The sequence below is a fragment of the Nerophis lumbriciformis genome, linkage group LG23, assembly GCF_033978685.3.
Source record: "Nerophis lumbriciformis linkage group LG23, RoL_Nlum_v2.1, whole genome shotgun sequence".
NCBI classification, from domain to species: Eukaryota; Metazoa; Chordata; class Actinopteri; order Syngnathiformes; family Syngnathidae; genus Nerophis; species Nerophis lumbriciformis.
The window spans coordinates 6,190,001-6,206,482 of record NC_084570.2 but is presented as its reverse complement, the minus strand read 5'-3'; the positions used below and the strand labels follow the sequence as shown (position 1 = coordinate 6,206,482).

At 38.5% G+C, this 16,482-nt stretch overlaps 1 protein-coding gene across 1 annotated transcript in view; it reads left to right on the top strand.

Moving 5' to 3' along the window:
* Positions 1 to 3,076: 3,076 nt before the first annotated feature.
* The window catches only part of nfkbiz (nuclear factor of kappa light polypeptide gene enhancer in B-cells inhibitor, zeta), a 21,176-nt gene continuing 7,770 nt past the window's right edge, over positions 3,077 to 16,482 (top strand). Inside the window, exons 1-6 of the mRNA XM_061985281.2 lie at positions 3,077 to 5,566; positions 5,732 to 5,855; positions 5,933 to 5,986; positions 6,071 to 6,279; positions 6,344 to 6,449; positions 15,147 to 15,293. Of these exons, the coding sequence (XP_061841265.1) occupies positions 5,523 to 5,566; positions 5,732 to 5,855; positions 5,933 to 5,986; positions 6,071 to 6,279; positions 6,344 to 6,449; positions 15,147 to 15,293 (684 nt within the window). The 5' untranslated portion in view covers positions 3,077 to 5,522. The remainder of the gene's footprint in view (positions 5,567 to 5,731; positions 5,856 to 5,932; positions 5,987 to 6,070; positions 6,280 to 6,343; positions 6,450 to 15,146; positions 15,294 to 16,482) is intronic.

The window sequence follows — 16,482 nt, the reverse complement described above, 5'->3', positions numbered from 1 at the left end:
TGGAATTAACACATTATGCCTAGTTTGGACAACCAGGTATGGTGAAGATAAGGTCCTTTTTTTTTTTTTTTATTTATAAAATGAAATAAGATAAATAAATTAAAAACATTTTCTTGAATAAAAAAAGTAAAACAATATAAAAACAGTTACATAGAAATTAGTAATTAATGAAAATGAGTAAAATTAACTGTTAAAGGTTAGTACTATTAGTGGATCCGAAGCACGCACAATCATGTGTGCTTACGGTATCCCTTGCAGACTGTATTGATATATAATGTAGGAACCAGAATATTAATAACAGAAAGAAACAACCCTTTTGTGTGAATGAGTGTAAATGGGGGAGGGAGGTTTTTTTGGGGGTTGGTGCACTAATTGTAAGTGTATTTTGTTTTTTTTACGTTGATTTAATGAAAAACAAAACAAAAAAAACGATACTGATAATTTCCGATATTCCATTTTAAAGCATTTATCGGCCGATATTATCTGACATCTCTACATATAACGTGCTGTAAATTAAACAAAGCCTGTGTAGCTGAGATAGGCTCCAGCGACCCCAAAGGGAATAAGCGGTAGAAAATGGATGGATGGATGTCTGGGGACACCTTTACTGGAAGAGGACAATACTTAAATGAAATTTTAGTATATAAAGTGATTGATTGAATCTTTTATTAGTAGATGCACAGTACAGTACATGTTCCGTACAATTGACCACTAAATGGTAACACCCGAAAAAGTTTTTCAACTTGTTTAAGTCGGGGTCCACGTAAATCAATTCATGGTAAAGTGTTGTACGGTTGGGGACACTTTTACTTTAACAGGAAACAAATGAAACGTGTGTGTGTGTGTATACATGTTAAAGGCTGAATAGAGCATATACTGTGTAGGAGCCTAAATGCTATTTAAGTTAATTTACATTTTATGGAAGCTGCTTTATGTTTATTCAGCCAAAATGGGACTATTTACTTTATTTGCATGATAGGAATATGTATATATCGCATGCTTAGAATAATTATAAGGTATACTTTATTTGTAATTATTACATTTGTCTGAATAATTTGATGACGTACTATTTTATACTGCTTTAATACAGCGAAGATTATGTAACTGTTTAATTGCATCTATGGCGGAAGGATCTGTGTGGTAAGATGGTTTGGACACAATGCATTATGGGTAATGGTAGCCAGGTATGGTGGAATCGAGCCACACAAACTTACTTTTCCAAACCTTTTCTTACTATAACACACTCTCTTTATTTTGCCATTCATTTGTTCCCACATCGTTATTGTTTTACGTTTCTGAATGATTAAGTTGACAAGTAAACGATACAAAACGAAGAGGAGTTGTTTGTTGTTGCCGCAGCAAGCGGAGCAGGAGAAAGTAGAGGAGCGTCAAGCTAAGACTTCATTAGGAAACTACATACTGTATTATGTGTGTAACCGAGGGTTTATATATGTCGCTGATAATATATAAAACTACAAAATAACAAACGGTGGCTCCAGATTTACACGAGGACCACTTTATTTCCTTTCTTTCAAAAACCTCCGCTCCACTACAACGTGTCACCACTTCTGCTCTTCGCGCCTTCAAAATAAGAGCTCAAGGCATATACCGTACAACAGCCCATGACAGGAACTTAACATCACAAAGAGGCAAGCCCATATAAATAGGTTACATATGCATATAAAGTGCTGTAACAAAGCCTGTCTGGGGACACTTTAAGAGAACTATAGTAAAATGAAACACTTTTTTTTGTGTGAACTAGAGGTGCGCGGATAAGCAATTTATTTCATCCGCAACCGCGTCAGAAAGTCGTCAACCATCCGCCATCCACCCGATGTAACGTTTGATCAGAACTGCACCCGCCCGCCATCCGCCCGTTGTTATATATCTAATATTAATAAAAAATAAAAAAAAAGGGTGAAAACTACGCGAATTGCACCTTGTGCAGACAAGATTTTTCGATCGGACACGGAGGAATTAGCGATGTAAAAGACCACGTTGGGACAAAAAAACACAAGTCTAATGCCGTTGCTAGCGATACAGGTGGAAAACTTTCAACGTTTTTCGTCGCCCAAACAGATTCTTTGGATGTGATAAATGCCGAAGTTTTATTTACGGAGGCAATAATTGAGCATGGACTTCCAATCGCACTGGCTGATCACATGGGACAGTTAATAATGTAATGCAACCTTTAAAAATCATTACGCGGTGATCGCGATCCCAAAAATAAACTTTTCTTGCATGATAATGTCCAGAAAAATTCGCTTTATATTACTATAGAGTCCTTTTAACGAATGAGTTTGATGGTTTATCACAAACCTTAAATGAAAGAAGTCCTTTGTTCTCCTGCACCATGCATGCGCAATCCTGTCGGCTGTATTTCACAGCACGACATACTGTTAAAAGTGTTTATACTATTTATACTTTCAATTAACAAATTGAAGTCTTGTGAAAGGTTGACAGGATAACTGGCATTAACTGTCAAAATAATTTCAAACTATTGAAGTTAGCTTACAGAATAAACATGTCAATCAACCCATATGATTTTTGCTGTAATATTTTTGTTTTGAAAAGTCGCTGTGACTGATAGAAAAGTGATGGTTTTAGCAACACGGGCAGGTAAGCTGCTTACCTGCTGCGCGTGACGCCGGCCGCGGCGAAAGCGGACGAGGCGGGGTGTCGGTGCGGTGGGCGTGGTCGTGACCCTGGACGTGCGTCGGGCCCTTAATTCTCGCGGATCGCCTCAGCTACGGCTCCCGGTGGGGCCCTCTCGGGGGAAGGGGCCTCGGTCCCGGACCCCGGCGAGGCGTCCCTTCTCCGCTCCGTAAAAGTGTCCATCTCTTTTCTTTTCTTTTTCTTCTGTTGTGGCATATGCAGCAGGTGCCTGCTCGTTTTTCGTATGTGGGTAACAACATTTAACTATGTATATATATTTCCGAATTGGTTTAACTGCCACCCGCAAAAAAATAAAAAAAAATAAAAAATAAAATAAAGGATCTAATTAATCCGCCCGACCCGACAGCGGATAAAATCTTATTTTTTTTAATTTCATCCGCCCGACCCGCGGATAATCCGCGGACTCCGCGGTTGTGTCCGCAAACTGCGCATCTCTAGTGTGAACCCAAATGAAAAGATGAAGAGAAAAAAAAGAGTAAAAGTGCATATTTTTGGAGGTGTTTTCTCTTTTGAGGTTGAGGACGCGGTGGTGCGGTCAGCAGCGTAACTAGGCAACGATCATGACAGACAGCGCAGAGGGGCGGAGCTACGTGCTGCGTGCAGGCAGACAGAGTCAGAGAGGATTTGACCCAGAGGAGAGCGAACCAGATGTATCATTTACAGCCACACTCGGGGGTCCGCTTCGCTTTTATTTTGTTCATTATTGTTGAATTCAGTGTTCACGTGTGTGTGTGACAGTCAGACGCACGGGACAAATAGGAAAATACGTAAGAAACCGCGCCCTGTATTGGTTCAACATTTCAGTCCGGGTCGATTCCATATTTATGGGGCGGGTGGCAGCCCTAACCTCTGTAATGGCCGGCATTTCTGAAGTGGAAACGTTTACCAATGCTATTAGCTAGCAATGTGAAGACATTGTGATAACAGGGTAAATGTCTTGCTTCAAACTTTGTTTCAATGTGATACAAAAATGATTGACTGTTACAGCTAACAGCCACCAATTTAAATTTTGGGAGACTCAACAAAATGTCGACGCTAACATGCTAATTAGCTGGCGAGCCCACAGGTGTGACAATGTTGTAATTTGTGTGTGATATACAGTATTTGCATTGTTGAAATGAGCAGGCACTTAACATACTTTTGTCACCTTTTACACACAAAACTGAAATGCAGGCTTTTCCCTGTAATACAGTATATATATATTCTTAGCATGTCTATGTTGAGTTGATTTTAGTTTGTTAAAATTGAGCCGTGTCGGAAAATATTTGGACACCTTTTCCTATAGAGCAGACCTGGGCAAATGATGGCCCGGGGGCAACATGCGGCCCGTTAAGCTTTTCAATCTGGCCCGCCGGACATTCCCAAAACATTTTTATAGATCTTTAAACTGGAAAGTGTAGCTGCCATTATGATGTGCAGTGATGTTTTCTAATGACCGTAAGTCTTGAACTATACTAAGTAGGGATGTCCAATAATGGCTTTTTGCCGATATTCCGATATTGTCCAACTCTTTAATTACCGATACCGATATCAACCGATACCGATATCAACCGATATATACAGTCGTGGACTTAAGCACATTATTATGCCTAATTTGGACAACCAGGTATGGTGAAGATAAGGTACTTTTTTTTTTTTAATTAATAAAATAAAATAAGATAAATAAATTAAAAACATTTTCTTGAATAAAAAAGAAAGTAAAACAATATAAAAACAGTTACATAGAAACGAGTAATTAATGAAAATTAGTAAAATTAACTGTTAAAGGTTAGTACTATTAGTGGACCAGCAGCACGCACAATCATGTGTGCTTACGGACTGTATCCCTTGCAGACTGTATTGATATATATTGATATATAATGTAGGAACTAGAATATTAATAACAGAAAGAAGCAACCATTTTGTGTGAATGAGTGTAAATAGGGGAGGGAGGTTTTTTGGGTTGGTGCACTAATTGTAAGTGTATCTTGTGTTTTTTATGTTGATTTAATAAAAAAATAAAAAATTAAAAAAACGTTACCGATAATAAAAAAAACCTGGTACCGATAATTTCCGATATTACAAGTTAACGCATTTATCGGACATCTCTAATACTAAGTCTTTCAATGGTTGGAATCTGCACTTTTGCATGATATACTAGTTACTATGGTAATCTAATTAGTTACTATGGTAATCTAAGTCACAGCAGCTCAGACGAGGCACCAAGCAGTGTGGGTGGGGAGCGTTTCCACTGAGTGTTTCCAGAGCCTGAAATGTGGGTGTCAGGGACAGATGCGGAAGGAGATTTTTACAACAAAGTTCTACAGCTTAGTGATGTATCAGATATATCAGATAGTAGGTGTTTTTTTGTTTTTTTACCCTTGGCGATCATATTTTGCTGTGTTTGTATATGTGGATGAAGAGGGGGTGTGACGTTCAAATGTTGTCAATATTCAGTGTTTTATCGTTCATAGTTAATATTGTAAATCTCACATTCTTTATTTTCATGTACATTCTGGGTGTCTCATTCAGTAAAAAAAAATTGAAATTCCATTCCGTTTTTTAAGGCGGTCTGTCATAACGTTTTTAGCATTTAATCAGACATTATTGTGAGTTTTGTATTAGTGTTCCTAAAAATCAGATATACCGGCCCCCAGACACATTTTTTTCTCTAAATTTGGCCCCCCGAGTCAAAATAATTGCCCAGGCCTGCTATGGGGACTACCTGAAATAATGTAATCCATCCATTTTTCTACCGCTTATTCTCTTCGGGGCTGCGGGGGGCGCTGGAGCCCATCTCAGCTACAATCGGGCAGAAGGCGGGGTACACCCTGGACAAGTCAACCTGAAATCATGAATTGGCAAATATGTATGGAGATTCTCACCAAAAATGCATGGATTTGTTTGTGGTGTAAGTATGGTTTTATTGTGTGTATACTCATAATTCAGTCTCTAAAATCACATGTTGTAATTTCTTGAGTGCTGCTATACAAACACCAAAGAAAGGTTGAAATCTCTAGTTGAAGGGTAGTTAAAGAGTACAAAACACAGTCAGACTTTGTTTCAAATTACGCAGCTTTAAAGTCACCCTCGGCCGTTTGTCAACAAGGAAGTGCTGTCAGGTGTGGCATGTTTCAGTTCCTCATTTCTGTCCTGTTGCGACCAGGGAAAGACAGCAAACTGAGAGCTTGGCAATAAAGGTAAAGCAAATGATTTATAACGTTAAGTTTGGGTAAAATGTGCAATGTTGAACATGTTTTTACGCTTTCTTTTGTAGTTCCCCAGGAAAATCAGTGCCAGAGAACTGCTGATGAGTCACCAGCTCAGTGAGGTATTCAAGGCAAACTGATCGTGTGGTATTTGCTTTTTACTTCATGAATGTGCAGTGACAACTCCAACAATGTTTCCCCTTCAGAAGAGGAAACATGAGGACTCATTCTATACTGAGGACTGGGGGACTTTCACCCCTAACATGAGTCCTTACGTGTCCTCGCCTTGTCTCCAGTCGCCTCCGGCTCCCAAGTCTCCGATGACTTTGTTTCACTGGCAAATCCAACAGGAATCACAAAGGTTTGAAGGCGTCTCCCCTGAGGTGCTGACCAGGCAGGACGTTGACGGCGACACGTAGGTATTGTATCATCAACATCTTATCATGCCTTCTTTGGCCCACGTTCTTGTTTTTTACCAGATGTCTTCACATAGCTGTGGCTCAAGGCAGAAGGGCTCTGGCCCACGTTCTGGCTGCCAAGATGGCAGGCTGGAATGCTTTAGAGATGAAGGAGCACAAAGGGCAGGTAAAGATTTTGACACATTGCAGAATACATTTTGCGTACACATATTTTTTACAACACTCATTTCAAGTGAGAGACAGGAAGTGCACATTCGGCTTTGCGATGCGCCTCCACAAGCCCGGCTAGTGTGACTACATTTGTATTTTTTATTTTTAGAATCTTATTAATTGGAACATTAGCTTCGAGCAGATTGCAGTTGCACTTTAATGCTTAATTTAAGAAAATAAAAAAAACACAATGGCTAAGTAGTTCCGTGTTTCCCCACAGAGTGCCAGGGCGTTGTTGATATGACATTGTCGTATTATTTGCATAATTGGCTATGGTGCATGTCATTTTTTAAAAAGGCTAAAGAAATATTATACATATAATTTTCTTGTTACATTATATCGTTTTGCTTTATTTTTCAATTGCTGCTGCTTATTTTAATACTAGAATGTAACACTGGCTTCACTTTACACACCCCTTGTTTGTTTACATATATTTTTCCTTGAATACATTTTGGAATTTAGTTTGGCAGATAGGTAAGTCCCTGAAAAGCGTCCAACTTGAGGTTGTTCATTGATAGTTTTCACAATGAAGTTACCGTAAAATTAAGCACACAAAGGTAAGTACATTAATATACAAATGAAAAATGCACAAATACTGTATGACGTCGGGATCATTATAAATCAACAATACAGTTTGATACTGAGGTGTCTATCAATTAACACATTATGTTTTGCATATAGTAAATGTTTATATTAATTTTGGAGAAAGTGAACCACCAGGTTTAAGTGAATAGGGGGTATTTTGTTGTGAGCAAATAAGAGAATAAGAACACCTCCAGGCAACTGCAACCCTAGACCAGGGGTCGGCAACCTTTACCAGTCAAAGAGCCATTTTGACCAGTTTCACAAATTAAAGAAAACAATGGGAGCCACAAAATACTTTTGAAATTTAAAATGAAATAACACTGCATACGTTGTTTTTTTTTTGCTTCGTGCTATGTATTAACCACGGGTCTCAGACACGCGGCCCACACCTTAATATGAAAATTGAATGTTAGTGCGGGGGGATTCGGTGAACGAATTTTTTGAACGACTCAATTTAAGGAACTGATTCTAGTGATTCAGTACAGTCAAAAGAACTGCCGATCCCATCACTACACGTTGTATGGGGCTTCTGCTTGCTCACGTAAGTGACAGCAAGGCATACTTGGTCAACAACCACACAGGTTACACTGACGGTGGCGGTATAAAAAACTTTAACACTCTTACTAATAATGCGCCACACTGTGAACCCACACCAAACAAGAATGACAAACACATTTCGGGAGAACATCTGCACCGTAACACAACATAAACACAACAGAACAAATACCCAGAATCCCATGCAGCCCTAACTCTTCCGGGCTGGAAGGGGGGCGGGGGGGTTGGGTAGCGAGGGTGTATAATGGGACCCCATTTTGAAAATTCCTAACGCCAACACTGATGGAGTATTGGTGCGTGCAAAACAGCAGCAGGCGGCTGTGGCCTGCGGGCCAGTTCTAATACTAATCAAATATCATCCCGGGGGCCATAGATAGTTCATTTGCGGGCCGAATTGACTTTGACACATAGGTTTTAAATCATGCAGCAGTACCTCGTTTTTCGGTAATATTTGTTTTTTGACAAAAATGTTTGCCATATTCTTTTGTATAACATCTCTTCTGTAATTGCGCGTGACAAACTAAACTACTACGGAAACTCAATTCATAAATTTTATTGTTTCTTGAAAATTGTTCCTAAATCCAGAAGTTTGTATAGTGGAGCAAATGTCTCCATTAACAATGTAAATATCAGTAATTAGGTTGTGGGCATGTCTGTGCTTTGGAAGAGGCGCCGCTAAACAAGAGTTGTCTTGTGGTAATATTTGCAGGGGCCTGGAACAGATGACTTGGATTTGCATAATTTCTTATGGGAACAATTGCTTCCTTTTTTCTCGCATACTTTGATTTTTGTTTGACCTTTTGTAACCGTTTACTACCGTAAACCAAGGTATCACTGTACCACAGACTGGCAACACGCCCACGGTGTAGTCTGCCTGCAGCCTACAGTTAACTGGGATAGACTCCAGCGTCCTGTATCCATGAACAGAATAAGCAGTAGAAAATAGACGGACACAGGCATTCACATTTATTATTTATTAACTGTGTGTCAATTTTTCAACAGTTTTTGGATCAGTTTTAGCTTTTTTGTGTGGATTTGTAATTTATAGTTCACTTTGTCTTGCCCAGTCTAAGGTGTGGTTCTAAAGTAGATGTCGCAAACCTTGCCAAACAAGTCTAACTTTTGAATGTGAGAAATGAAAGTGAAATGGGAGGTCACCGTAAATGTTTGCTGTTTTGGCTTCTAGTTTTATTTGGCTTGGCCTGGACTTGGCACGAACCACAGATTTCCACCAGATGCGTAATCGGTGCCATGGAACGTCTCCGCCATCCGACAATCCCCACCGCTGTTCTTATGCGCATTGAAGTACAGCAGAGTTTTACAAGATCTTGCGACTCTGCGCATATTCCCATGATAAAGGGGAGTTGTAGTAAAGCGAAACACAAACAGTTTATTCTGTCCATCCACAGGAGCAGAAGCAAATAAACTCAGTCCCGCCATTCCAGATACGCAACGGCTGCTGAACAGCAACACCGCGGAACGTCTTGAGTTTTGCCGTCACAAAAAGAAGTGCCATAAGAAAGTTAGAAATATGGTCCTAAAAATACTTGTTTTTCTTCTACTGTTCTTTTGCTTTACATAAATGCAAATTCCCTCAATGAAAACCACCACTCCACAACAAAGAGATTGAGAATATTATGAACATTACCATACTTGCCAACCTTGAGACCTCCGAATTCGGGAGATTGGGGGGGTTAAGGGGGGAGGAGTATATTTATAGCTAGAATTCACTGAAATTCAGGTATTTCTTATATATATATATATATACATATATGTATATATATATATATATATATATATATATATATATATATATATATATATATATATATAATAAAATAAATACTTGACTTTCAGTGAATTATAGCTATATATATACATTTATTTTATTATATATATATATATATATATTTTATATGTATATATGTATATATATATATATATATATATATATATATATACATTCATATAAAAAAAAAAAAAAAATATATATATATATATATATATATATATATATATATATATATATATAAGAGATTGAGAATATTATGATCATTACCATACTTGCCAACCTTGAGACCTCCGAATTCGGGAGATCGGGGGGGGGTAAGGGGGGAGGAGTATAGTTATAGCTAGAATTCACTGAAATTCAGGTATTTCTTATATATATATATATATATATATATATATATATATATATATATATATATATAATAAAATAAATGTATATATATATAGCTATAATTCACTGAAAGTCAAGTATTTATTATATATATATATATATATATATATATATATATATATATATATATATATATAAGAAATACCTGAATTTCAGTGAATTCTAGCTATAAATATACTCCTCCCCCCTTAACCCCCCCAATCTCCCGAATTCGGAGGTCTCAAGGTTGGCAAGTATGGTAATGATCATAATATTCTCAATCTCTTATATATATATATATATATATATATATATATATATATATATATATATATATATATATATATATATATATAGCTATAATTCCCTGAAAGTCAAGTATTTATTTTATTATATATATATTTTATATATATATATATATATATATATATATATATATATATATATATATATATATATATATAATAAAATAAATACTTGAATTTCAGTGTTCATTTATTGACACATATACATACACAACACTCCTCTACTCATTGTTGTATTTGAAAGTGCAATGCTTTGCAGCCAGTAGCACAGCCTTTGAAGGACCATAGGTATAGGCAGCATCTGTGAAATTTAATTTGCAGGAAAGGAGTGAGTTTAGGGTTGAATTGTCCATCCATGGGGCGGTATAGCTCGGTTGGTAGAGCGGCCGTGCCAGCAACTTGAGGGTTGCAGGTTTGATCCCTGCTTCCGCCATCCTAGTCACTGCCGTTGTGTCCTTGGGCAAGACACTTTACCCACCTGCTCCCAGTGCCACCCACACTGGTTTAAATGTAACTTAGATATTGGGTTTCACAATGTAAAGCGCTTTGAGTCACTTGAGAAAAAGCGCTATATAAATGTAATTCACTTCACTTCACTTCATCCTCGTTCTATTCTCTGTCACTCGTCGTCGCCATGACTGTCTCAGCTTCGTTCTTCTGCTTCGTCTCCTTCTTGTTGTGTGCGCAGTTGTGGACTCTCCAAAAGCCGTAGATGTTATGACGTGACTGGGCCGACACGCTGTTTATGTGGGGAAAAATCGGACGTGACGACAGGCTGTCCTCACTCAGGTCCGCATGGACCTGGAGGGGGCGTGTCTGTTGTCTGGCTGGAAATCGGGAGAAATTCGGGAGAATTGTTGTCCCGGGTGATTTTCGGGAGAGGCACTGAAATTCGGGAGTCTCCCGGAAAATTCGGGAGGGTGATCATTACAGCAATACAAAAGCAACAAACCCCATCTGAAGGCTTACTGCAATAGTAGTACTGTACACACGACTACTGAAAATGACACTTTAAACTGGAAAAAGAACACCAACCCATTTGTGCCAAAAGAAAAGTAACCAAGTGGAACAGATTTCTGACATTTTTTCCTCCTGAGATATTATTAATGTCAAAGATGTGCGATATGACATATTTGTTACATTGTGTGCTGAAATTGACATATTAAATTACTTTTTTGTGCTTTGTACCACAAATGTACTTTGAGGTTTTGAGAGATCATACATATTGAAATATATTGAGTGGCTTGTTAGCATTTCTGCTATTGTGACAAATACATTTTTGTAGCAATTTTAAAGCTAAAAGTCAGCCAGTAAATAATAACCTTGTTTGTATGAATTAATTACCAATATGTACCGTATTTTTCGGAGTATAAGTCGCTCCGGAGTATTAAGTCGCACCGGCCGAAAATGCATAATAAAGAAGGAAAAAACATACCGTATTTTCCGCACTATAAGGCGCACCGGATTATTAGCCGCACCTTCTATGAATTACATATTTCATAATTTTGTCCACCAATAAGCCGCCCCGGACTAAAAGCCGCGCCTACGCTGCGCTAAAGTGAATGTCAAAAAAACGCTGCGCTAAAGTGAATGTCAAAAAAACAGTCAGATAGTTCAGTCAAACTTTAATAATATATTGAAAACCAGCGTTCTAACAACTCTGTCCCAAAATGTACGCAAATGTGCAATCACAAACATAGTAAAATTCAAAATGGTGTAGAACAATAGCAACATAATGTTGCTCGAACGTTAATGTCACAACACACAAAATAAACATAGCGCTCACCTTCTGAAGTTATTCTTCATTCGTAAATCCTTCGAATTCTTCGTCTTCGGTGTCCGAATTGAAAAGTTGGGCGAATACGGGATCCAAAATGGCCGGTTCCGTCTCGTCGAAGTCACCGGAGTCAGTGTCGCTGTTGTTGTGCAGCAGTTCTGTGAATCCTGCCTTCCGGAAAGGTCGGACCACAGTTGTGACCGAAACTATCTGCCCAGGCATTTACGATCCACTGGCAGATGTTGGCGTATGTCGACCGGCGCTATCTGCCCGTCTTAGTGAAGGTGTGTTCGCCTTCGGAGCTGTGTGAAAAAAGCCACCCGGCTTCTTCGCGTAAACTTCCCTTAACCACTCGCTCATCTTTTCTTCATCCATCCATCCCTTCGAGTTAGCTTTTATGATGACGCCGGCTGGAAAGGTCTCTTTTGGATGGGTGGAAGTTAGCATGGCAAGCTAGAACCACAGTGAAGGATGACTTCTCATTCCCTGTGGAGCGAATATTCACCGTACGTGCTCCCGTTCCACAGTGCGGTTCAGTTGCTGTGAAATACGGTAGTAATCCGTGTGCGGATGGAGAGATTGCGTCTTTTTATGAACCGGATCGTTTTGTAGGAGCCATTTTGTGGTCTTTACAGATGTAAACAGGAAATGAAACGTACGGTGATATCCGCGCGTTTTTTCTTCTTCTTCCGGGGGCGGGTGAAGCGCTTCCTGTTCTATGGGGGCGGGTGAAGCGCTTCCTGTTCTATGGGGGCGAGTGCTTTCATTGGCGGTTGCTTGCGTAGAAGAAGAAGCGCTTCCTGTTCTACCGGGAAAAAAGATGGCGGCTGTTTACCGAAGTTGCGAGACCGAAACTTTATGAAAATTAATCGTAATAAAGCGCACCGGGTTATTAGGCGCACTGTCAGCTTTTGAGAAAAATTGTGGTTTTTAGGTGCGCCTTATAGTGCGGAAAATACGGTACATAAGTCGGACTGGAGTATAAGTCGCATTTTTGGGGGAAATGTATTTGATAAAACCCAACACCAAGAATAGACATTTGAAAGGCAATTTAAAATAAATAAAGAATAGTGAACAACAGGCTGAATAAGTGTACGTTATATGAGGCATAAATAACCAACTGAGAACGTGCCTGGTATGTTAACGTAACATATTATGGTAAGAGTCATTCAAATAACTATAACATATAGAACATGCTATACGTTTACCAAACAATCTGTCACTCCTAATCGCTAAATCCCATGAAATCTTATACGTCTAGTCTCTTACGTGAATGAGCTACATAATATTATTTGATATTTTACGGTAATGTGTTAATAATTTCACACATAAGTCGCTCCTGAGTATAAGTCGCAAACTATGAAAAAAACCTGCGACTTATAGTCCAAATAATACGGTAGTAAGAACAGTTGAATTATAATAATTGACACATTGTTAAAGCATTATAATTGTTAAATTGTTTTAAAATGAACTTTTTTTAGTGGCAGAAAATACGCTTTTGTAAATTAGCCAGCTAGGTTAAATACCAATTTTGGGTAAGCCACATCCTGGGATCGTCCAATAACAACCATGTTTCCAACATGTCACTTAAAGGTTTGGGGCCTAAATTACTAAATTCCAAATAGCACGTGCTAGACACAGTGTGCAAAAAATAAAATGGTACGGACTAAAAGTGGCCGTGTTGCGTGTGATCTTCTAACACTGCTGCGTGTGCAATTGAAAAGTGGTGCATACAGGGCTTTTACCATGGAGACACTTGATATTTTTTCTGCACATTCATGTTGTCATGCTCCTCTCTCTCTCTGTGTGTGTGTGTGTGTGTGTGTGTGTGTGTGTGTGTGTGTGTGTGTGTGTGTGTGTGTGTGTGCGCTTGATGTTTGCTGCAGTACACATCTATAAGTTAAAGTTAAGTTAAATTACCAATGATTGTCACACACACTAGGTGTGGTGAAATTTGTCCTCTGCATTCGACCCATCCCCTTGATCACCCCCTGGGAGGTGAGGGGAGCAGTGGGCAGCAGCAGTGCCGCGCCCGGGAATCATTTTTTGGTGATTTAACCCCCAATTCCAACCCTTGATGCTGAGTGCCAAGCAGGGAGGTAATGGGTCCCATTTTTTATCGTCTTTGGTATGACTCGGCCGGGGTTTGAACTCACAACCTACCGATCTCAGGGCGGACACTCTAACCACTAGGCCACTGAGTAGGTATAATCTGTAACACCTTCTCTGAATTGCAATCTAGACACAAACATGTGCACACTGACTCTTATCTCTTTGCGCAAAGCTGTGGATCGTATCACCAGCGCTTTTGTTCGTCTGAAATGAGAAACTGCAAAATGCCCCAAAAAATGCTTAATAAAAGATGTCTTCATGTTGAAGATATATTATAGTAATATATGTCCTAAATATAAAAACCGCTAACAGACACCAAAACACATCAATTGAATTAATTTTAAACAGCCCCTTTAAATCATCCTAGAGCTATAAAACTATAAAAGGAAATTGCTTAATTTTCTCGACCGTCCAAAATGTTGACACACACACGTTGAATGAAAGAATCTCGTCCGTCCATCCTGCAGGAACTGTCAGTTTGCACATCCTTCTGACAAACTTCAAACCCTAGTTACGTTGAATGAGTTTAAAGCTTCTGTGAAAGGATTGCAGTCTACCTTGTCTGTATGCACATGTGTCATGTGAGCAAGTTTTAATGTTGTAAATGTGATGTTTTATGTATTTGTTTACTGTTTTTAATGTAACCTTGCTGCTGCCCTCTTGGCCAGGTCTCCCTTGGAAAAGAGATCTTTGATCTCAATGGGATTTTACCTGGTTAAATAAAGGCTAATAATAACATGTGCTAAATAAAACACAAAATAGTGTTCGCAAAAGGGTGATGAGTATTGATAAATCACATTGCGTGTGCTAAATAATTATATTTGCATTTTTTCCCTCCCACTATTGTGGGCATTTTGATGATCATCATATATTTTGCATATTAATGAGGACAAAGATGCAAAATGGATTACACGCCTTATTCTGCTCACTTCAGACGCAATCCACTTTGCACACGTTTAGTAGATCAGCTTTGGGTGTGCTGTCAGGTTTGCACGTGTTTTAGTACACGCAAATCTCTCGTAAATCAGGTCCTTAATGCGTAAAAGTCAAACACAATTATGGGTGAACTACTCCTGAAGTAGCGAAGCTACGGTATGTTACATTTGTGAATGTTTGCTCAAGTCAGAGTGAGCTCATGTCCCCTCCTTCTGTGCACAGACAGCGCTTCATGTGGCAGCAGCTACCGATCAGCACCTGATTGTACAGGACCTGCTGCTGCACGGCGCGCACATCAACACCAGAGACTCATGGGGGCGCTCACCTTTACACGTGTGTGCCGAGAAAGGATTCTATCTCAGTCTTCAGGTTGGAAGTTAACTTTCTATTGTGCTGTATTGAAATAGATACACTATATGGCCAAAAGTATTTGGCCACCGATCCAAATGATCAGAATCAGGTGTCCTAATCACTTGGCCCAGGCCACAGGTGTATAAAATCAAGCACTTAGACATGGAGACTGTTTCTACAAGCATTTGTGAAAGAATGGGCCGCTCTCAGGAGCTCAGTGAATTCCAGCGTGGAACTGTCATAGGATGCCACCTGTGCAACATCCAGTCACTAAGTATTCCAAAGTCAAATGTCGGCTTTATTATAAGAAAATGGAAGAGTTTGGGAACAACAGCAACTCAGCCACGAAGTGGTAAGCCACGTAAACTGACAGAGAGGGGTCAGCCGATGCTGCATAGTGCAAAGAGGTCGCTGACTTTCAATCAATCAATCAATGTTTGTTTATATAGCCCTAAATCACAAGTGTCTCAAAGGGCTGCACAAGCCACAACGACATCCTCGGTACAAAGCCCACTTTCTGCACAGTCAGTTGCTACAGAGCTCCAAACTTCATGTGACCTTCCAATTAGCCCACTTACTGTACTGTTTACATTTTGGCACAACACCGGTAATGCATAAAATGACCAAAATACGGTTTGATATTGAACATATTACGTATTATTATGAAAGTGTCTGTTACTAAATTTGATTTGCAGTGTGTATATAAAACATTGATGGAGGGTTTGGAAGTTTGAGGGCTACAACGGTGACTCCCATTAGCCGCATTTAGTTTTTTAAATCATCTTTAGGATCCTAAAAAAAAAGAAAAGAAAAACATGTCTCTCATAATAATTGTGAACGATAGGCAAAAAAAAAAAAAAGTGCAATTCTCAATTCTCCTTTAGGATACCATTTAAAAACTAAAATAAAATAAAAAATAAAAAAATTATATATATATATACCGGTGTGTATATATATATATATATATATATATATATATATATATATATATATATATATGTATATACGTGTATATATATATATACACTTATATATATATATATACATATATATATATAATATGTAAATATACGTATATATAATATATATATATACATGTATATATATATATATATATATATATATATAAGTATATATACACGTGTGTGTATATATATATATATATATATATATATACTGTATATACGTGTGTGTATATATATATATA